A 21481-nucleotide genomic window follows, 5' to 3' on the forward strand; every position below is an offset into this window, starting at 1 on the left:
CTTGTCCTGTCTCCTGTGTTCTGTTCTTGTGGCCTAGTTTAGGCGTGGGGTGAGAAAATCCTGAAATATGGACACGTCCTAGGCAGTCTGTCAAGTGTTGGAACAGCTTTTAAAGAGAATCTCCTATGGCTTTGGCAGCTCTGCCTTTGAGTTACCAGCTCAGTTCAGAGCTGCTCTGAACCTTACGCAGGTTCTCCAGCACTGTCAGCTGAACTCCTTTTATCCATTTCATCTGCCTTTCAGGAAATTGTCTGTCCTTCAGGACTTCTGCACCGTTTTGTTAAAATGCCCTTCAACAGCTTGGGTGCCACAAAATAGGGGACTTTTAATTTTTAATTCCACAGACAATTTGGTTACTGAGTGTGAAGAGAGAAGTTCAACTTCTGCTGTGCTGCTGTGATGAGGAACGTAGTCATACTGTGACTTCAGTACCAGAATATAGATGTTTGGTCCCTTTTTCTGTTCATCCGTCCTGTCCTGGAGGCTGTCAGTAGAACACGAGGGGGTGGGGGAAGCAGCGGGGTTAAAATCCCAAATGCAGTGTTTTGGTGCTGACAGTTCCAGGCCACTTGCCCCCTTTTTGAGCACACGTGCAATATTCCTGTTTGCTCTGGAGCCCTCTCTGTGCTAAGGAGCAGTGTCCTGGCTCTGGCTCTGCGTAAGCATCCCAAAACCATGGTGTGGCTGGGTGTGAGCTAGCTGGTGTAACTTTATCCAGCCAAACCTTTACACATCACCTGGCCCTCGAGACAAGCCACCAGCGTTTTACCGCCTTTTTATTTGCACTTTATTTTCTTCTTTCCTGAGCGAGTTTTACTAAGGAAGCGTGTTCTGTGGAGGGGCCAGGTTTGGGGGCAGCTGCCATGACAGGCATCTCTGACCTAGCCTTTTGTTCAGACACCTTCTGCAGAGGGGGAATGGAGTATATAGGGCAAACTTTTTATTTATTCAACTGCCCGTAAGAACTTGATTGTAAATAAACCTATATTCTGCTTTTAAAACCCCACAGTGCTTCGATTCATTTGTGTGTTTTGTGTGTGTGAGCTCTTCTGCATAAGTGAAAGGGGGAGGGAGGACCTAAAATGTGTTCCTCTGTGTTATGTTTTTCTGATGAACGCTAGGTTTGGGTTCAGCTGCATTTGTGGGGTTTGGTGTGGAGGAGGAAAGAGGATAATGCTGTTAGCGTCACGCTGGCCCTCCGGCAGATGCAGCCTGGTCTTGTCCTGTCTCAGGCATGCTGCCTTGAGACTGAAGCTGAAGGAAGTCTCGCCGTGTTAAACAAGTGTCGCTATCCTTGAAAGGGTTGACGTATTTTTGGATGTGCTGGATAAATTACTGAACTGAGGAAACTTCCTATCTGTGATATTTCAGAGCTGGTGGAAAATAGAAGGCTTTTTCTCATGTGATACTTGGAGTGCTGCCTTGTTAAATCTTTAGGCGAATAATAGGAGTTACATGTTACTATGGAAAACAAAAACCCTCCTTGAAGATAATGCTCTGGATCCTGCTTCAGAGTAATGAAGCAGAGCCTTCAGCTGTTTTTTGCTATAATGTACAAATTTCCTGTGCAATTAAGAGCCCTCCTTCTGTTTTCATGGGAAACTCTGGCTGGCTTTTGGAAATGAGAACCATAGCAAAGATCTAAAAATACTAGTTGTGATTCTGGAGCACTTCAGAAGACGAGATCTTTTGTCTTCCATCTGTTGCTCTAGCAGAAGATCCTTCTGCGAAGGCACCTGCCCAGAGTCCAGGTGACCTTGGCTACTGCAGAAAAGTGGATCATTACATGACAAGTCAGCACGATGAAAGATTATTGAGAGATTAAGCTAAGGTAATAAAAACTCTACAGGCTCTGCTGAGGAGGATCAGGATGGGTTTAGGATGTTTATGATTTAGGCTGCTACACTTGTGTTTTTCTATAACGTGGACACAGATTCTTAGACAAAGAGCTTTGTTTTGCCTGTTGATGCTGTTACAAAGTAGGTTAATGTTATTCAACACAAATAAGGATAAGGGCTAGCTAGCCAAAACCTTAAGCATTTTGGATTAAAATACCTTAGGACTGAGGTATCTAAGAAATACTAATGACCAATTTTAGCTTATTTTCTTGCCATAGTTCGTTTAATTCTATTGCTCGTTTTCCGCTTCAAACGGCAGCGGTTAAAAGCAAAAATGGAGGTATCTACTGTGCAGAGGTGGCTGTTGCAGTTTCCTTGCTAAAGGTGGAGCTGTCCTGCTAGCATTTTTGGGGGGACATCTCCGCTCTCGCCAGACACAAGGCACATTAGAAAGTCTGCGTGGCGGAGAAGCTGCCCCTGAGCCTTCCTGAAGACGATTGCAAGGGCGTTCGTGCCTGCAGTTCCCAGCCCTCAGAGGAGGAGCAGGTATGATAGCAAGGCTCACTGCTCTTCTGAGGAGCTGATTATCCCTCAGTAACATCTCACAAACTCTTAAGGGGAAAAAAAAAAACTTTTCTTTGCTTTTGCGTTACCATTACGTAACTGAGCATAATGTGTTAGCTTGGGGCTAATATTTCTGGGGCCTCCCCCTTACTTCCGACGAACAGGATAAGATCTAGCTTTCTTTCACGAACTCGGGCACATGCACACTTCTTTGTTTTAGGGCTGGCTGTTTTGTGTTTGCCAGACTGCATTAAACAGGGTAGCGATTAAGCCCGCCAAATATTCCAGCTCTAGTCCATAAAACATTGCTGGCATTTGGAAGACACTGCAAGAAGTGAGGAACACTGGTTCTGTCTTCGTTTTTTGGGTTGTTTTTTTTTTTTTTTTAATGATTCATGTCCCCAAGCCAGTATACTCAGTCAAATGTCTGTGATTGTTCACAGAAAGTAAACCTGATGTGTGACTGTGCAAGACTGAGATGGAGGGCACTGTGAAGGCTGGAGAGCAGAGAGGGTCTCATGTGACTTTTCTAATCAAACTAATAGGTGTAGCCCAGAGAAAAGCTACAGCTGTTTCTGCAGCTTGCAAGCCAGAAATTACACACTTTGTTTCTAATATCGAGACAAAATTCTTTGGACAAAAAGCTATTCTTGGGATATTCATGAACAGAAAAGCTAAACTGATTAAAGTCTCTGTTCATCTGTCTTGCATCTTGGATGTTGTGCCTAATTTTTTAAAAGTAAGCTAAGGAGGGGAGGTACACCAGCTAGCAATGTGTTGTTTTGCAGCAGTGTGCCAATGGGATGTGGGTGGAGCAGTAATACAGAAACTGCTTACTGATTATGAGAAAAATATATTGTTTGTAATGCTTAGGAGTCCTTTATGATGGCCTCTATTCAGAGAGGGTTGGTTTGGTGTTTCATAAACTCCCTTTCTCGTAAACAGCTCTTTTATATTCAGCTTCTTACCAGGCTGGATGGCTTGCAACCCAAGGAAGGGGAAGATCGAGAGAGCTTTAGAATAAAGCTGCTTTCAGTAACCATCCTGCTCCATGTATATCTTCAGGCTTTGCTAAACATGTGAGGATGACATTGTAGACCAGCTCATTGATGGTCTGGACTTCCTTAGGTAATGCTTTACGTTGCTGACTTAACCACTTTCCAGTTGAATCTTAGTCCAGGTAAAATATTTGCTCTTGGACGGGGATTAATTCTTGAAATCCTGGATGAACGCAGCTAGAGACGTGTTTTCAAATCCCCTACAAATTGCCTGCCTTGTTTGCGAAGAGGTTAGTGATTCTCTCTGTTAGATAAGCGTAGGAAGCGTCTGCGTGGAAAACTGGTCTTCCTTCAATGGTTTAGGAGTTCAAGTCTTTCACCTGTGGCAACTCCCGTGGCATTTGGAACATCACAAGGTATTTAAGTCTGTTTATTGGTTTGCTTCTATGGGTCTACAGCGTGAGTCGGTGTCTATTCAGCAACAAGTACTCTTGCAGACTTGGAAAACTTACTTGTCCTTCAGCAAATGGAAATTCTTAACCATGTCTAATATCTGTCTCTAATCTTTACCTTCTAATTGCTCTAGCTTTCTGAGAGGGGAGGTATTTTTCTAGCGTCTGTAGTGTGCAAAAAGACCCTAGAAATGGTTTCTACACTCAAAACAGTTTTAAAACGGAAAAGCAAGTGGAAAAATAACTTGAAAGCAACTTGCAAGGACAGTCCTACGTTGTCAGGCCAAAGGTCTGTCCAACCCAGGGTACTGATTCCGGAAACGTCCAACAGGGAAAGGCGTAGGAATGGGGGGAGGCGTAAGAACAGGGTGCACAAATGGGGAGAGGTGTAAGAACAGGGCACGCGAACCTTTGTCCTTTCCTGATACCGTCTCCTGTGCTTCAGAGTCTTACGGAGTTAAAGTTGCACCTGGATCGTCCTGTCCAACATCTGCCACAAATCTTCTCCCTGAACATGTCTGATTCAGTGAATCATTTTGTATCGGTGATCTCGCAGCCTTCTGCAGTAACAGACTCTGCTTCAGCATCTTGTGGGGGGGGGGGGGGAAATACTTTTTGTCTTCAGTTTGCTCTCTGGTCACTTGGTTGGATGCCGCTAGCTTTTAACTCATGATAAAGCGAAACACTAATCTCTCTCTATTGTGCTCGTAGCATTCAGGTTTTCTGGACCTCTCTTGTATGTCCTTTCAGACTTCCCCCACTGCCAAACCTCAGGAGTATTACCCTATCCACTTCTCCTTGGGTGGAAGTTGTTACCTTGTTACCTTTCTGGCTGATGTACTGATTCACTAATACCCTAAAACTAAGGGGTTGCATTCAGTTCTGATTTGGAAAATACAGTGTATGGATGAGTTCTCATTGTGGGTTTGGTCTGACTCCTGGCCAACATATACCTTTCTAGGTCTTACAGACTGCACGCACTGTCTCCAAGATGTGGATACACCAGGGATTGTAAAATGGCGCAGACAGCATACTTTGTTCTGTTCTTGATTTGTTTCCTGATAATTTCCCTGCTCGTTTCGAGACATTCTTCCTCAATGGTAAAAGCTGTCCCTGTGCATGTCCAGCTGGGGCTGTCTTTCCCTTGCGCACAGTACTTAGCATATAGTCTATGGCAGTAAATGCATCTTTATCACCTATCCAGCCTGCGTTGTGAAGCACTCCTCCAACTCTACGTGGCCAGCTTTGTTTTTGACAGTCCAGAACAGGTTTGTATCTGTCACAGACTGTTAGCTCCTTATCCAGGTTTCTTTCCATTTGTTCATGACTACATTCAACAGCTGATGTCCCAGGAGAGATGACTCTGTTCTGAGTACTTGCAATGTTTAAAAAACAAACAAAACAAAAACAAATCCCCAAAGCAGCCGAAACCCACATGTATTGCCATTCTTTATTTCTAATTGCCCTATTATTAACGAGTGAGATTGATCTTCTGTTTTACCTTGTGACAACTTACTTAGAGCCTCTGATGACAAATTTTGAGGCATCTTTTGAAAAACCAAGTATGCTGTGTTGATTGGGTTAGCTTTATCTGCGCGCTCATAGATTTCGTCACAAAACGACTGAGGCACAAACTTCTCTGTATATAGACCAAGCTAATGCTTCCCATTCAGATTTTTCTATTAGTCTACTAATTCTTCGAATACAACTTAAAAAAGAGTTCTTGGCCTTTTGTAATGTTTTCCAAAGAGTTGTCTTTAAAATCTTTTTTTTTTTTTTTTTAATGAGGCTTTGATAAAAAGAAACCTCCCCTCTGTGTTGAGCTTGAGTTTCCATTGGTGGAATAGTCTGTTTGGTGAACTATACCACGGGGATAGAAAGCTGTAACCACTAGGCATAATTACACTTTAAGATCATCTTCCTATTTTTTCCTGGCATCTCTCCCAGGAACCCTCGAGGCAGAAAAGCTTCATTTGCCCACAGTCAGACCCATCTTTGGCCATGAGCTGCCCCGAATCTCAAAAGGCGGCGAGTGGGAAGAATGCCAGTTCCCCGCCAAAACAAGTTATCTTCAAGAAAAGCACCCGTGACAAAGCTGTAAGTACCGTAATAATGGATCTACATCAGTTTTACTTGCAGTCAGGCTCGAGCTTTACTATGAAGCTCGCTCTTATCCCCTTGATTTTTTTTCTGAAGGAGGGCCATCATCTGTAGTCAGTGCTAAGCTTGAGGAGACTGTATAAACAGAGTTTATAGAAGGCAAACTTCTCATGTATTATAAAAGAAAAGGTCTTGCATAAGAAGGCAACCCCTGTTTTACTCCTCCTTGGTTGTACTCCTGTTGCCAAATGTTTAGATAAAGGTGATTCGCCATCTTTTCAATCAGATGGCACCAAAAATCTTTAACTTCATAGTTCTTTGCCATGTGCGCAAGTATTTGTGTTGTACTTCTGGGGCTTGCTCCACATCACGTTGTCTCCTCCGATTTCCTGAAGCGTGTGAACCGTCCTGCTGAGTTTAGCGGGGATTGTATGTTTGTTAGAAAAGCAAAAAAAAAAAAAAAATATATATATATATATATATATACACGCACATATATACGCATATAACAAAATTTTTCTATGCTCTACATGATTGATAGTTCTCCTTTTTCTCCCACCCAAACATACAACCATCAATGCTTTGTAGTTCAGTCATGGTCATCTTCTCCCTGCAGCTGACCATTTATCTGGGAAAGCGTGACTTCATTGACCACATAAGGAGTGTGGAGTCTGTAGGTAAGTCTGCAAGGGTTTGTGCTGCCCTTCCTGGTCCCTTAACCCTGATTATCCTCTGTTAACATTTTTTATTTTTCCTTTCTTTCAGATGGTGTTGTATTGGTGGACCCTGCACTTATCAAGGGGAGAAAAGGTTCGAGATTTGCAATGTACTCTTCAGAGATTGCTAGTCCCCTTTTCAAGTGAGAGGCTGAAATAGAACCTTTTAACTTTGTTTTGAGGATACAAATGTAGCCTTCCTCAATGGACAGGCTACTTACTTAACATAGCGTAGGTCCTCACATAGAGAATGGATGCTATTGGGGTTAGACAACCCCAAAGGGTTTCCCTGACTCTCTAGTGCAGGAGGATTTGAGGTCCCACACTGGCTGCGTTGTCAGCCTGCTGCGTGCCTAACCTGCCATGTGCTTCTTCTCAGTGTACGTGACGCTGACCTGCGCTTTCCGCTACGGCCAGGAAGACATTGATGTGATCGGCCTCACCTTCCGCAGGGACCTCTTCTTCTCTAGGGTCCAGGTGTACCCGCCTGCTGACAAGCCAGAGACGCTCTCCCACTTGCAGGAATCTCTGTTAAAGAAGCTGGGCAAAAATGCTTACCCCTTTCTTTTTACAGTAAGTGTCTCATAAGAGCATCGTAAGACCCTCTTCTCCTTGTCTGCTATTACCTGGCTGCTGACACTCAGTGCTGGACTGAAGATGGGCATTAATAGTGAATCCATTTTATGCAAAATTCCAATTTTTAGTGAAAGGCAATGTACCAATTTTTTTCTCTTTCCGTTCCAAGTGGTAAAGAGCAAGAAGAGGTTAACCGCTTATGCAAAAAGTCCTTGCAAGAGGTGAAGAAACATGCAACGGCTTTCCTCTAGCCAGAGTCCCACCTACCTTTTTTAACTTCCTCACTCCTGAGGGACTGGAATACTCTATACCATTGCCCCAATGCTCACAGAGAAAGTGCCAGTTTCTTACTTTTTAAGAAACATATGGATCAGAAAAGTAAATAACACAACCCAGCCTTGCTCATTACCGGGGAGATCCAGGTTTGAAATCCACGTGTTCTGATATAGCAACAAATAGGTCTTTGAATGATACTTGCTTTTGCTTTTGTCTGGGACTTGTTGATACAGAGCAGGTGTGAGGCCCAGTATATCAAGGCCTCTGTCTCAGCCACAACCTCAAAGGGTTACTGCGTTACAGTTGAGTGACCTGTTGTCTTCAGGCTTGTGTTTTGTGCCTTTTGCGAACAACACGTTAATTAGAATATGCAGAGTTGGAAGTCAGGGCAATAATGCTGTGGGTTGTTTTTCCCTTCTTGCTCCCACAGTTTCCAGATTACCTGCCTTGTTCAGTCTGCTTGCAGCCTGCACCTCGTGATGTTGATAAGGTGAGACCGACGGGATACTTAACGCTTACAATTGAGGAGGAAAGTTGAATGGAAAAAAGTTGTGAATTTATTTGGCTGGCTTGAGAGTTAGAATAAGGCGATACTGGGGTTTACCGTGCTTTGCATAGTGGCCTCTCAGGAACCTGGCACTTAAAAGCTAAAGAGTGTCACAGAGTTGGAATTTAGGCCCTCAGAGTAAGAAAAGGGAGTCCAGTCAAATAGCAGCAAGACTGTGCTAACTCTGCAATGCTTATAGTTTCCTTAAGTGATCCACATGATCTGTGGGTTGGACGCACATAAAATGCTGTAGCTGTCAGGCAAGCTACTAGCTAGTCAGTTACATTAGAGAAAAGGAGGCTGAAATGTCATTGATCACTATAAATACCATATGTTAAGACTTGCTTCTGAATTAAAACACATGCAGAAAAGGGCTGTCTTGGACATGTGTGTAAACAAAACAGAAACCCTGGAGGAAAAGTAACCAGATATTGAGATGTTCTGCAAAGCTTCTGACACTGTTTAAAATATTCCTGTTATACTTCATTTTGGATACTTCTCTGAACAGCTGGACTAGACTAACAGCTGGGCAAAACTGGATGCAGACTTTGAAGTCCAGTGCCACAGAGACAGACTGTATGTTTGCCAAGCAACAGTAGTCTGGCAAAAGTTTCCCCTACTGCTCTGAAGAGATATCTGACGCTCGGCCAAATGCACCATAGCGGTATAAGCCCATTAAGGCAAAGGTCAGCTTGGTCTGATCGCTCCCAATCCATTGGGAAGTAAGAGAGTTGACCCTGAGTCGGGTGTTGGCGTTTTAAAGCTGTTCAGAGACCCAAGGCAGCCTAGAGAGCCTTGCAGACTGGTCAGTCTTATAACCTGACGGGTGCTATGAATTTTAAGTGTACAGCAGAACTGTTACAAAAGGCTTTTTAGAAGCAGGGTTGTCATCTGTCAAATGCTGGGAATTAAGCCTTACCAGGAGCACGGAGCAGGTGGATGCTGCCACCCCAGCTGCCAGGGGTTTCTGTTACAAAGACTGGAGGCCAGAGCAATTTGCAACTGTCAGGAGTCTGCTTGTACCAGCTGTACAGAAAGATGTCTAAACAGCTGCAGATGTGCTTGGCTTGTGAAACTCTAGTTTCACAGCTGTCCTCTCTTTCCCTCTGGCAGACCTGCGGGGTGGACTTTGAGGTGAAGGCTTTCTCGACAGAGAACGTGGAAGAGAGGACTCACAAGAGGTAATAGGACATTTGTGCACGTGGCTGTCTCCATCACTGCCCTCTGTAACAGTTTCGGGGATGGGGGCGTGGTTCAATAGTGTGCCATGGTGGCTTGTTAAGCTTCACCCTGCTTGTCAGCAGACCTCCTGGGTGTAAGGGCGCATTAATGCAGAACTCTTGCCTCTGCCAAGCAGAAATAAGTGCCCTGTTGTCTTCTGCTGCTTCCCAGGAGCTCAGCGCGCCTGTTGATCCGTAAGGTACAGTATGCTCCGGAAGAGCGGGGACCTCAACCGTGTGCGGAGACTACCTGGCAGTTCTTCATGTCTAACAAGCCCTTGCACTTGAAAGCATGCCTCAGTAAAGAGGTGAGGAGCATGCCCAGGGGTATGGACATCATGGCCTTCCAATATTCATTTTGCTGCCCAAAGCACCTACTTCCAGTGTTATTCAGGCCCTGTTTCTGTTGGGACTTACTTGTCCCAGCACTCTAGGGCTTTAAGGTAATTTCTGCCCATAGCTACTGCTAGGGATGGCTGGGACCCCTCTACCAGGCTCATTTGGGGTCGGTGGAAGCTATTGGGAAGGGTTCTCTTGCCTCCTCTGGCCTTTGGGAGGAGATTTAAGGTGGGGGGACTAGAGGGGTGTTAGGGCTTGGGCGAAGCCTCATGCTGGGGTTTCTGTGCACCGAACCCCTTCTAGGTGTACTACCATGGTGAGCCCATTCCAGTCACTATCACCGTCACCAACAGCACAGAGAAAACGGTCAAGAAGATCAAAGTGACAGGTATGTTTTTCTTCCTGTTGTTTGGGATTCTTTGAGGGCCAGAAGACTGTACGACGGGAGGGCTGAGAGAGGGTCAGAAAGTAGGCCTTGCAGCTACTTAAGCAGGCAGCATGTGCGAGTCAGAAATTTGTCTCTCTACCCAATCCTTTGCTGTTTCTTTTCTGCTCTTCATGGTGTGAAACACTGTAGACCTTTTCCTGGCTCTCAGGGGTACTCGCACGGCTTACTTTCAGGCACTGGTATCTCCCCTCTAGAAAATGGAAAGGGACCGGCACTTCCGGTGAGCAAGGCAGGGGCTGTGGGGAAATCCACCTCTTTCGGGAGGCCAGTGTGACGAGTCCTCCTGTGGGTGTGATGCCCCTGGGGTACATGCAGCTGCGCCTGCGGTTTCAGAGACATCTGAAAGATGTCAGTCTGGGAGACAAAGTATGAGAAAGAAGAGAAAGCAGGACAGGAAGAAAGTTGCTGAGGGTTTCACACAAGTCCATCATGGAGAAAGCCAATTCAGCACCGGTGTCTGTAGTCTGATACACTCTCCAGTGACTCCCAAACATTTTTAGCCTCTGTCAGGCTTAGAAAGACCTTGTTGGCCCCCAGGTTCTCTCCTCATCACTTCAGTCGGAAGTACCCTATGCTTTTTAGTGTTTGACTGGAAGATATAAGCCACTTCTTTTGGCAGTCTGCAGAGGACAATTTGGTATCCAGTCTGCTTGGTGATGGTGTCTCCTCAATGCAAATGCATTGGCTATAGATATGTGAGAGATACCAGTGACCAGAGATTTAAAAAAAAAAAAAAAAAAAACAGATACACTTAAAGAAGAAAGAGGCAGATGTTTATAATGGAAAGAACAGGCTCCCAAGGGAAACCATGGGTTAGTGACTTTTTGTCATCTTCAAATCAAGGCTGGACCCCTTTCATGGAAGATGGACTTTGGCCACGTGTGTTCTGTTGGTCTGTAACCAAGTCACGCTGCCCAATCTAGTGGTCCCTTCAAGCTCCGAGGTTTTCTTGGTGCTCTCACGGTGTCCTCCATGCCTGAACCTTGCTGGGGCGGCTATGTTGTTTCTGTTGCATGTGCACAACTGATTGTTCCCTTTCTCCTTTCTCACTCAGTGGAGCAGGTTGCCAATGTCGTTTTGTACTCAAGTGACTACTATACAAAAGTAGTAGCTGCAGAGGAAGCGCAGTGAGTGTCTGAATGCTCCGCTTATCCCTTCTCACTACGTTCCTTCACACCCTTTTAATTACCTTCCTCTTCAGAAGTGGGAGAAGCTCCTAGCTGTAGTCTGGCAGTTAGTTGCCTGCTGTTACAGAACTCTCTCCTCTCTCCCTGGTGTGTGTCCCCCTACACCACACATTCCCGCTGGATGCGGTTGGTCTCCCTTTTCATATTGCCAGCAAGTACACTCGCTGCTCCTCCGTTCAGGGACCAAATGGAGGATGCAGAAGAGCTCTTCTGTCTGAAGAGTAATTGCCTACTAGAAGAACTTAGCAGGGGCTGTGGAGGGCTCCCTGTTGCTTGAAATCTTTAAATGGAGCTGCAGCATTTTTCTTAAAGGTGTTGCTATTTAGCTGGAAGTCAGCCATGCTCTAGCTTGAGGTCACTATGTTTTATGCCATTTCAGTTTCTTCTTGCCTTAAAAAAGAAAAAAGAAACACGAAAACCTTGAGCCTATTGATGGTGTGTATTGGACTGTATTGGCAGTGCACTGAACCTTGCTTTGTGAGAAGGGTTGGACCCGCCCAGAAATACTAATTTTTTTCTGCTTTTTGATCTGCAGCATAGGGGCAGGTTTTCCTTTGAGTGCTGATCTTCTAAACTAGGATTCGTTTAGGGCAGCTTTAGAGGTGTGCAGCGTAGTTTGGCCTACTTTAAATGTCTGCCTTAAGGTGACGTGAATCATGTTCTGCAAGTGCTTGTTTCTCTCTGCTAATTACAAAGGGAGTTTGTATGACTAGTTGAAATGTAGACGTCTACATTGTAGACACCTAAATCTGGACAGATAAATCCCACTCCTTCTGGATGACTTTGTAACCTATTTTGAAATTCTCTTAGTTGGCTTTCTAACTCAAATCAGAGTGTTTCACTTTCCTTCTCTCACCTGCTTGTTATTTTCAGGGAGAAGGTGCAGCCAAACAGCAGCCTCACCAAGACACTGACGCTTTTGCCCTTGCTAGCAAACAACCGGGCGACCCGAGAAATAGCCCTGGATGGAAAGCTAAAGGATGAAGACACCAACTTGGCTTCTAGTACCATGTGAGTAGAGTTTTAAGGGGTACAGGTTGGTGGAGGGTTACGAAGAAGTAGGGAGAACAGAGGAGACTAACCTATGAGGAGTTTGTACCTGCATCCAGATATGCATCTGAATACACGACTTATCCCTGTCATATTCATTCAGACTGAAGGACAGTCACAGACCTGGAGAGACATTAGCTGTCCCAGAGGCTCCAACATGTTGTTTTATCACTTTTGTGAGAAAGGATGTTCACTTAGCTCTTACTGCAGCCATATGTTGTGACCTCTGCTGTTGCACTGTCTAACCTCACTATGTGTTTTCTTGGGTAGCATTAAGGATGGAATAGACAAGACGGTGATGGGGATTCTGGTTTCCTACAAGGTCAGAGTGAAGCTCACTGTCTCAGGGTAAGCGTAATAGACTTGTGCTACATCTGCATAGAGTTCAGAGAGTGCAGTGTGTGAACTTATTGGAGAATGGGCAGGACAATCTACGCTAAGAGGAAGGATGCACATTCTAAGACACCAGGCTCCCTGTAAAGCCTGAACTGCATGCCATTCATATCTTTCTTGCCCTATCCAAAAAACCTTTTCTGAGCCAGAGGCCTTGGATGCAATATGACTTTATGGTTGAAGTCTGAACCTCTGGTTTGCATTGCAATTTTTTCCTTCAAACCTAACTTTTATTTTGTAAGATTTTAAGTGTCATTTAGTTTGAACCTTTATATTGGAGGTCTTGCTCTCCCAGAGCAAAAGGTAGAGACATCTGCCCGAGAGTCATAAATGCTGTTGCTCAAGTTCTCTTCTGAGCCAGCCTTCTGGGAGAAGCTGATATTATCTCTGAGTTAATTCCCAGGGTACAGTGCAGAAGAAGTAACTCTCAGTTGATGACAGTTGCTGTTTACATTTGTATTTCATCTCTCTCTCCTCTTTTGTAACATAAAAATGGGTCAATGATTTGCCTAAAGCATTTGATAAAAATGACTGCTGCCTTCTGTAGTCCCTTGGCTTGCTTTGTCCTTCTCTCATGGCTCTGAGACCCTTGGAAAAGGAGCCGTGCTGACACTTGTTCAGGGGTTCAAAAACTTGGACTCGGTCTATGGGAAGGACGTGAAAAATGAAAATCATTTTTTTTTTAAAAACAAGATTACTTGGATGTTTTGTTTTGTGGCAAGTGGAGAAAAGGATACGGGGAAAGGACCAGGGAAAAGTCATTTCAGTAGTCCACCAAAAAAACAATATTTGGTAAAGCACTGCAATGGGGAGGTGCTAACTATGCTTTTTTTTTTTTTTTCTCCTTGTTTCCTTCTCTAGCATGCTGGGAGACTTCACCTCCAGGTAAAACAGTTATGTCTTCTTCCTTTTCAGACCATGCAGTCATAAGTTAATCTGTCCTTTTAACCTCTTTCCTATTCCCTTCCTCTCCTCCCTAAAAAATAAGCAACTACCCCTTCAACTGATAGAAATAAGGAATCTGCACATTCAGCTGTGAAAATAAGTCGATTACAAAGATGTCTCTGACTTATCTGTGTGCAAGTAAAATAATACTTCAGCACATAATAAATCCAGCTTATTAGAGTGGATGTGCCCAGAATTTTTGTGGAGATAAGAGTTTAACTCTTTCTGAGGGGGAAGTTATGATTTAAAAAAAAGATGAACTAATGGGTTATGTTGAACTTCAGGGCTTGGGTGGGCCTGGGCTGAGAAGGGAAGGGGACTGAACCAGGCATGAATGGGTCTGTAATCTGATGCATTTTCTCTTCTCCCCAAAGTGAGGTGGGCACAGAGCTGCCATTTCGTCTCATGCACCCCAAACCTGAGGATAAGAACACAACAGGTCAGTTATGCGTCATTTTTCCTTTTCTGCTCATCAGTCCCAGGTGAAATCTTGCCCCATTGCAAGTCTTGCAATGATTTATTCTACTGGAAGCCTTTAGAGTCCAGAAGAGGCCAGCTAGGGGGCTGCTATGTTTATCAACCCCAAGGCACACAATAACAGGGAGAAGGTATGCTAAGATGAGAGAAGGTGGAACAGGATCATGTTCCTTTTTTTTCATCTGTGGAATCACGACTACAATCACAGGGCCCTGGGGAAGCACTGCACAGTTAAATCTCACAGCTACCATGCAAAATGTCCTGAATGCAGCTGTTAACAATTTCCATCCAGATTCCAAGACAGCAAATGGCAGTCTTTCACAGAAAACACCTAAAACACATGAGCATTTAAAAAAAAAAAAAAATACTTCTAAACAGAGTTAAGAGGTTAAAAAACCACCACCAACAAAAACTGTTGGTGGTTTTGGACAAAAAAGTTAGACAAATGGAATTACCATTATGCTGATGTTGCGTTGACCACAGTGCGTATGGTGTGGCCCTAATATTCAGTATCTGTGTGTAGGTATCTGAGAGCAATACTTGTTCAGAGCCAAGCCACTAAATGGAAGCGTGGGATCTTTAAAGCTGCCAGGAATCCAGCCTGAGCCCAAACTTACCTGAAGCTGCTGTATCTAAGAACATGGCCACTGGAAAAAGATGAAGGAGCCTACCAAATGAGTTATCCAGAGATAGGAGCTATGTTCTGTACTGGAAGCCAGGCATTAAAAAAGGGTGGCCCTTAGTTTTGGTCATGTTAAATTGCTGAAGGAAACAAATGTGAATAATGAGGAGAGAAACTGATGGTCCTTTCTACGCTCATGTTGCTCTGGTTGGGAATCAGCGTTTGCTAATTATGAATGTGCCAGAATGGGGAAAAGTAAGTTTCTTCACTCCCCTTCAAGAATTGCAGCAAGAAAACTCCCATTTCCATGGGGAAAACCTCTGCTGCCAGCAGGGCACCTCAGCAGAGACCCAGCATGTGCTCATGGGACCTTACACCCCCATCAGAGCAGCGCCATGAGTCCACAAGGCTTTGGGTCGAATCCACCCTACCCTTCTCGCCCCCTTTCTGCTGCAGAGGAGACTGCCATGTCACTGGGGAGCAGCATAGGTCGCCCCACAGTCAGGCAGCCCAGAGCAGCCTCCATCCCACCCACGAGGGACAGGTTGGCTCCTCAGGGTTGGTCCCTAGCCCTGGGAAGGCTGGACCACCGGGGAGAAGCTGCTGCGACACACACACTTTCGTTAGCGTAACTGTGTCCGTGCTACGCTTTTCCCTTTCATGCTGCAGGCCCGTAAAGCTGCACTAGCAAAATAGGGACACTGCTGCACACTTGGTCATGATCTCCAACAGTAACTTGGGGTAGGAGAGCAGCTTGGCAAGGGTCTTGCCCGCTGTTCCAGCAGCTTGCGCACGCTGAAGTGTTTCCCTCAAACTTTCCTGCAGCAGTTTTCCCTGCTCAAGAGGCTGGCAGGGCTGGGGCCAGCACTGCTGTCCCCAGGAAGGTGGCTGGTGAGGGCCATCTAGCGTCAGTGAGGAGCCTCACACCGGAGAGGTAGCTCCAGGCCCCAAAATCTGGAGCTTTCACAGATTCCGAGGAAAGCTGGAAAACTTCAAAAAGGGACTGTCCAAAGGCTCAGGCAGCTGTAAGGAATTTTGTGTGTATTTTTAGAGTGATGTGAATTTTTTTGACATGACACCACGTTTCGGTGTTGACAATACCACAACCCCCTTCTTTGCTACCCTTGCCTCAGGCAGATAATTCTGGCAGAAGCAATTGGAATATGAGGAAAAATGGAAGTCGGGCAGCTCTCCCCTCTAAGACCATTTCAAAGGATGGCTGATATACTCTCTTTTATATAGTGCGCTCCGAAGGATGTGGGCAGAAGACTTCACAAGGGAAATAGAGAACTGCAATATTTCGCAGATCACTTCTCCCAACACATCCTCTTACCAAATACGCAGCCCACATATTGTTGGCAACATCAAAGTCATCTAAGAGCTTGCTGTCAGAAGAGAGCTGTGGTTCACGCCTTTTGTACAAACAGAAATGGCAGGTTTTTTTCTAACTTGACAGAAGTCGGGTAGTTTCAGGAGCTCTCTGCCGTGGGAAAGCCCTATAAGCAGTTAACTGGAGAAATAAATGCTTTTTCCTCAAAAAAGGAAAGTAGAACACAAAGGCAAATTCCCCTGAAGCCTGTAGAGCGGATTCGAAAACTCTGCTGAAGTGCAGTGTCTGAGCTCATTACAGAAAATAAAACAGCCTCCCAGATGAAGCTGGTAAAGTAAAAATCTTTCCGGCTTTATTGGCTGGTAATTTTCCATGCCCTGTGTCTAATCACTCTTCTCAAGTTGTGTGCTCATGCTTTGGAGAGGCAATTTTTATTCTACCAGCTTCGTACAGAAACTCAGAGAAATGTGCTTCATTAATGAAATAATAACATCTAATTTAGAATCAAGTGAATCAAGACTTAATTGCAGAGATGGAGATTCAACAAGTAGTGTTCAGGCTCTTAAAGACCCCGCAAGTTGAAATGTTCTTTCTTCGCTTTTTGGGCAGCCTCGGCAATGGATGTAGGCAAGGCTGCGTGGCCAGGGGATTTTGAGATCGCTCCTTATCTTCTTTTTCCATTCCCTTTTGTTTTTTACTGATGAGTCAGTAATAACAAATTTGACTGTTGCACTTCCCTGCTTACTCTGCTGCTACTTCTTAAGATACAGCTGTGAGAAAGAAAAGATGGCAAAGCAACCAGTTTATAAAGCTAAAGCGGGATTTAAAAAAATGCCTGCACATGAGACAAGGTACCACGTATTAAGGTTTATTCCCCGCACTGGGGTAATCTCCCTTTCCTTTCTCTAGCCAAGGTGATTTATGGCAAAAGTAGATAAAACATGATTAGTATTAGTATATTTAACTGCGCAGACCTGATTTGAGTGTAGAGAACTTCAGACAGAATGGGAGAAAATAAAGCGTTTCAAGAACGTGGTTTGATTTTTTTTTTTTCAGGGCCATGCTGGGGCAAGTGCGATCCACTGCACTGTGCTTTATTTCACAGCAGATTGCTTTGCCCTTTCTATTTGTCTGCGAGTGGCATCGGAAGCACGCATCACTCAGAGTGAAAAGTGGGTTTGTCAGGGTGCATGGCTGTCACAAATTGCTTGCTCTTCCTTTTCTGTTGCCGGAGGAGACAGAAAAAAACTGCTTGTTACCTTTCTTTTCGCAGGTTTATTTATAGCTTCCTTGTCTTGGACTTCTTATAGACTGACATTTGCATGTTTCATGTGTGCTGGTTTTGCAACTGCTTTTGGACCCATGTGGTTCGCAGGTGGCTATTTTTAGAAGAAACAACAGCTCCTGTCACATTGACAATCTGGCTTTTCTGCCGGTTGACAAAAATGGGTGTCTTTTAAGATGGATTCAAATTGGGCCATGTCTTTCCGTGCTCCCAAGCCCTTTCCTGGTCAGCAGTTAGCCCAGAAGCTCCTGCTGGGTTTTTCTCCAGGCTATACCTTCAGCACGAATTCTTTGGTCGGAGGCTTTCCTGCCCTTCTCCTGAGGTTTGACAGCGCGGGGGCCTATGCCTTGGACCCTGGCCTTCGTTTTGGCTGTTAGTCAACAAATAGTCGTTTATGTGCTCCCTTGTTAAACTTGCAGGAAAGGGTTGGTTTCAAGAAACCCATCAATGCTGTGTCCCTTTAACACTAAGACTATACCTGCCTTGCATTGATAGAATAATTTTTTGAAATGAGTGAGTTTTTAAAGGACTTGAATGTCTTGAAAAATAACTCAGCCTACTGGGTTTTTTTTTTTTCATAAAGTTAAAAGAGGTTAAAAGCAAGCTTTTAATTAAAATTACCATATGTCACCACTTTAATTATATGGAATCACTTCTGTGGCTGCATAATAAAAGCTTATAGAAAACCTTCTGCAAAGAGGATGATGACGTTCTGGAGCCTCATCTATGCCCCCTCCCATCCCAACCCTCAAAACAATCGCTGAGATGCCAGTTTAAAAAAAAAAAAAAAAAAAAAACAAAAACAAAAGCCTACCCATTTTCAGGTTCTGAGAATTTTTCAATGTTATAATGTTAAATAAGCCACAGGATAGCAAGATAATAGTGTGGAGTGGGCCCAACTCTTGCTAAGGTTTATTAAACTTCTATTTAATAAGCCTACGGGAGGTAGTGTAGCAGCTTCAAGGTAAGATTGTATCCTTGCATCTTGGAACGTAATCTTACTGCTGAGGTATATGATAGGCTTTACTCTCCCATGTCTACCACAGTATCTACCTATGTATTGATTCAATAAGTATTTATCTGACAAAAAGGTATATGCCTAACTGAAACAATACCTATTTTTCCCTGAACGGATTCTGTAAAATCAACTTGAAACTGCATTGGTGGATATCACTCAGCTTCGCCCACATTACTGATGTCACTGTTCCCATAGTAATGAATGTACTTCAAAGAGGGGGAAGAGAGCAGACTATTTAAAGAACAAAAATTGGAGGAAAAATAAGATGAGAACAATGTTTCATGTGTTGGAAGTTTTAAAAGCTCCGTTCTAAATATTTCATTTCAGACTCATTTCAATCAAGCATGGATGCCCTCAGACTAACTTTACAGACTTCACTTTAGCATCCATGAGCAGAGGAAACTATCCGGAGTCTGTATAGATACCACCATGAATGCCTTTACAAGGGCCACTTGAGAGAGTTTGGCTACAGAGTGCCCCATTCGACGCACGTTTAAGGCGTATTTTTCCAACAGTGCTAGTCACCACTTGTTCCCCTTGATTTCAGTGCAAGTTGTGGGTGGGAATTCTCCAGCTAGCAAGTTTCCAGTCACTGAAGCATCCCAAACGCCTGCCGGCTTCTGTAGACTCATGGCCTAGTTGCAATTTGTTCCGTGATTTAAATTCATGAGAAATAAGACAGTGAAGCAACTGTTACTTGATAAGCAAAAGTAATTGCAGAAGCCAAACAATCCCACCCCCATTTCATCACTGCAATGCCATCTGTTCTGCTTATTTTGGGCTGTACTGAGACACCTTCCAAGGAATCCTGCTAGCAAGCCTGAACACTGCTTCATTATGGTGTGGTTAGCAAAGAACCTACTAGGGAAACACACGTGCCAAAGGTCTCAGGATAATGTCTAGGCAAGCGTGAAATCAGGAGCATTGCCTCTCGTATGCATAACCTGTCTGAGGAGAGATTTCCTAGCCCTTTCTGTATTCTGTCCTCTTTCTGCTTTCAAAACCTTCACGTTTATTGAACGTGAACGTCTTCTTGTGATCGACCGGCTCCTTAAAGCACAGTGACAGACCGACTAAGAGCAACAGCATGTCGCGCAAGTGCTCTCATCTCTGAATAGAAGTGCATGCACAGATGTCTCTCACAGCTGCGGCCACTAGCAGCCTAAATGGGAAAATCTGTCTTTGTTTCTCAGCCCTTCTGATGTCTTGGGCGATGTTGCTGTAGCGAGGGCTTTTCCAATAGGGCGAATGAGTTTTGCTTCATCAGGTGTATGTACCTATGTTAGGATTTTCTGAATTCTCCTTGTATTGCTGCAAATCCTGCCGCTTGTCACTGACGCTGTTTTAGCTCTTCACTTTGTAAATATTCTGCTGTTCTTAGCATCACTGTTCTAACTATTAATTGTGTCTTTTTTTCCTCCTTTACTGCCTGTTGATAATTACAGGGAAGGATTGGTAAGTTTCTCTTCATAGTATTTTACATTTTGGCTGCAGTTAAGTGTTGGTTCCTTGGAAATTCCCCAAATTTGTCCAGAAGTCCACAGGGCTCACAGAGTATGAACATAAATCCAAAGTCAGTAAGTTACTGTGGCTTGACAAATTGCTGCCATCAGCTGAACAGCAGTGACCAACCATGCGAAACTCATTTAAGCGAACACGTTTTGCTTCACAATTGCAGAGAATCAGCTGATGCTTTATAGCGCTATAAGTTTCGGGAACTCAACTGGTTTAACCAAGTGCTCGTATTGTAGTACAGAAGGAATAACGATGAAAGGTTTCCTATTTTAATTCTAGGCAAAGACCCTTGCAGACTGTAGGCTATTTCGCTAGCTGACAAATATTTAGCTGGAGTGGGCATGATTCAGCACAGATGAAAACCTCAGTTTTTGTCCTGACTTGTTCAATCAAATGCTGTTCATGCTAGCTAGGATAATGCCGATCAAGATAGTCTGTGGGACTTGGATCCAAACGCCCCTGAAGACAAAGGACACGTTACCAGAGTACGCTCCTGGCTTTTCTTCCTCTTCCTACATGCTGCTTTTGGTCTGATTGATTCCAGCAATTTTTTATACTTTTTGAAAGGCCTGTGTTTCTTCCATTTCAGTGAAGCAGAGCTGGTATTTGAGGAGTTTGCTCGTCAGCAGCTAAAAGATATGCTTGATGATGAAGAAAACAAGAATGTTTCCTCAACTGATGAGTGACTAGAAGAACAAACTGCCAGAGAAGCTATGTAGTCCAGCATCAATTAAAAATTTAGGACCTAGGTTTCTAGTAAACTGCAAGTTCTCGGTGTATGCGTTTTGTCTCAGGGATCAACCCTGAGATCCATGGGCGTAAAAGCATGAATCTCTGTTGCTTATTAAAAGTTCCATAAGTACGTAGAAAATCCATCAAAAGCTGATGCTTACTCTAGCTCCTAGAGGAGGACAGGAAAGCTGCCATGGATGACCTCTCCTTTCAGGGCTACCTACTAAAATGGTTGGTTGCTCTCACCATGGATTAGAGCGTAAATGATGGTGTGTTTGTGCAGCCTGTCTAGACTTACCTGGGGTCAAAGAGCGTCTGCCTTTGAAATGCTAGTGAACCAAGTCTTAGTTTGAAAGGCTGGCTTGCTGCCTTTGGTGATCTGTTGAAGCTTCTCAGTGGACTACACAAAACCGGTTTTATTTCCTTTTGGATGCTTTTGCATGTATGCTATATCAAACTCACCTAGTGAATATTTTCAGTGCTTGCACTGTGACACCCTCTATGGCTTACATGCACTTTCTATACCATTAAACGTCTCACAAGTCTTCTTTCCCAGTGGCTGTAATGCTGAGTGAGGTACTATGCTTGCTTTCTAACAATATGCTTAACAGTTAAGTGATTAAAGATGGATGAGAGAAATGTGCACTGCGCATGAATTCCTTAACAAAGCTCCCTGTATACAACACCCAAGAGAAAACGGCTAGCCCAGACTGATCCTATATTTAATCTAGTTTCCTGAATGCAACAGTGCTTCAGAAGAAGGTGCAATAAAATTAGGGAAGAAATTATGGGACAATCTGCCTGAAGAGCCTTTCCTAACATCCATCTGCCAGCGGTTGGTCTCTGCCCTAAG

The 21481-nt window shown here is 44.2% G+C and overlaps 1 protein-coding gene across 5 annotated transcripts; it reads left to right on the top strand.

Moving 5' to 3' along the window:
* The first annotated feature begins 2281 nt into the window (after positions 1–2281).
* On the top strand, positions 2282–21271 carry SAG (S-antigen visual arrestin). Of its 5 annotated transcripts, XM_068954683.1 has the most exons (16): positions 2282–2384; positions 3363–3816; positions 5800–5949; positions 6569–6629; positions 6718–6762; positions 7048–7241; positions 7951–8010; positions 9181–9248; positions 9460–9595; positions 9930–10014; positions 11129–11201; positions 12135–12272; positions 12582–12659; positions 13566–13589; positions 14024–14088; positions 20486–21271. In XM_068954683.1, exons 3-16 carry the CDS (start codon positions 5854–5856, stop codon positions 20527–20529), a joined length of 1167 nt encoding a protein of 388 aa, XP_068810784.1. In that variant the 5' UTR covers positions 2282–2384; positions 3363–3816; positions 5800–5853; the 3' UTR covers positions 20530–21271. The 5 variants fall into 5 exon arrangements, with proteins under 5 accessions (XP_068810784.1, XP_068810783.1, XP_068810785.1 ...); XM_068954682.1 differs by lacking the exons at positions 2282–2384; positions 20486–21271 and adding an exon at positions 17135–18063 and having other exon boundaries at positions 3615–3816; XM_068954684.1 differs by lacking the exons at positions 2282–2384; positions 20486–21271 and adding an exon at positions 14650–18057 and having other exon boundaries at positions 3615–3816.
* The last annotated feature ends 210 nt before the right edge of the window (positions 21272–21481 follow it).

Source organism: Struthio camelus, chromosome 9 (assembly GCF_040807025.1).
Source record: "Struthio camelus isolate bStrCam1 chromosome 9, bStrCam1.hap1, whole genome shotgun sequence".
NCBI lineage: Eukaryota > Metazoa > Chordata > Aves > Struthioniformes > Struthionidae > Struthio > Struthio camelus.

Bases quoted from the DNA above. Each gene is read 5' to 3' on its own strand.
- SAG (XM_068954680.1), top strand. From the start codon at position 5,034: ATGCATCTTTATCACCTATCCAGCCTGCGTTGTGAAGCACTCCTCCAA. The intron at 8,011-9,180 runs GTGAGACCGACG...TCCCTCTGGCAG, and splicing joins CACCTCGTGATGTTGATAAG to ACCTGCGGGGTGGACTTTGA. The intron at 9,596-9,929 runs GTGAGGAGCATG...AACCCCTTCTAG, and splicing joins AAGCATGCCTCAGTAAAGAG to GTGTACTACCATGGTGAGCC.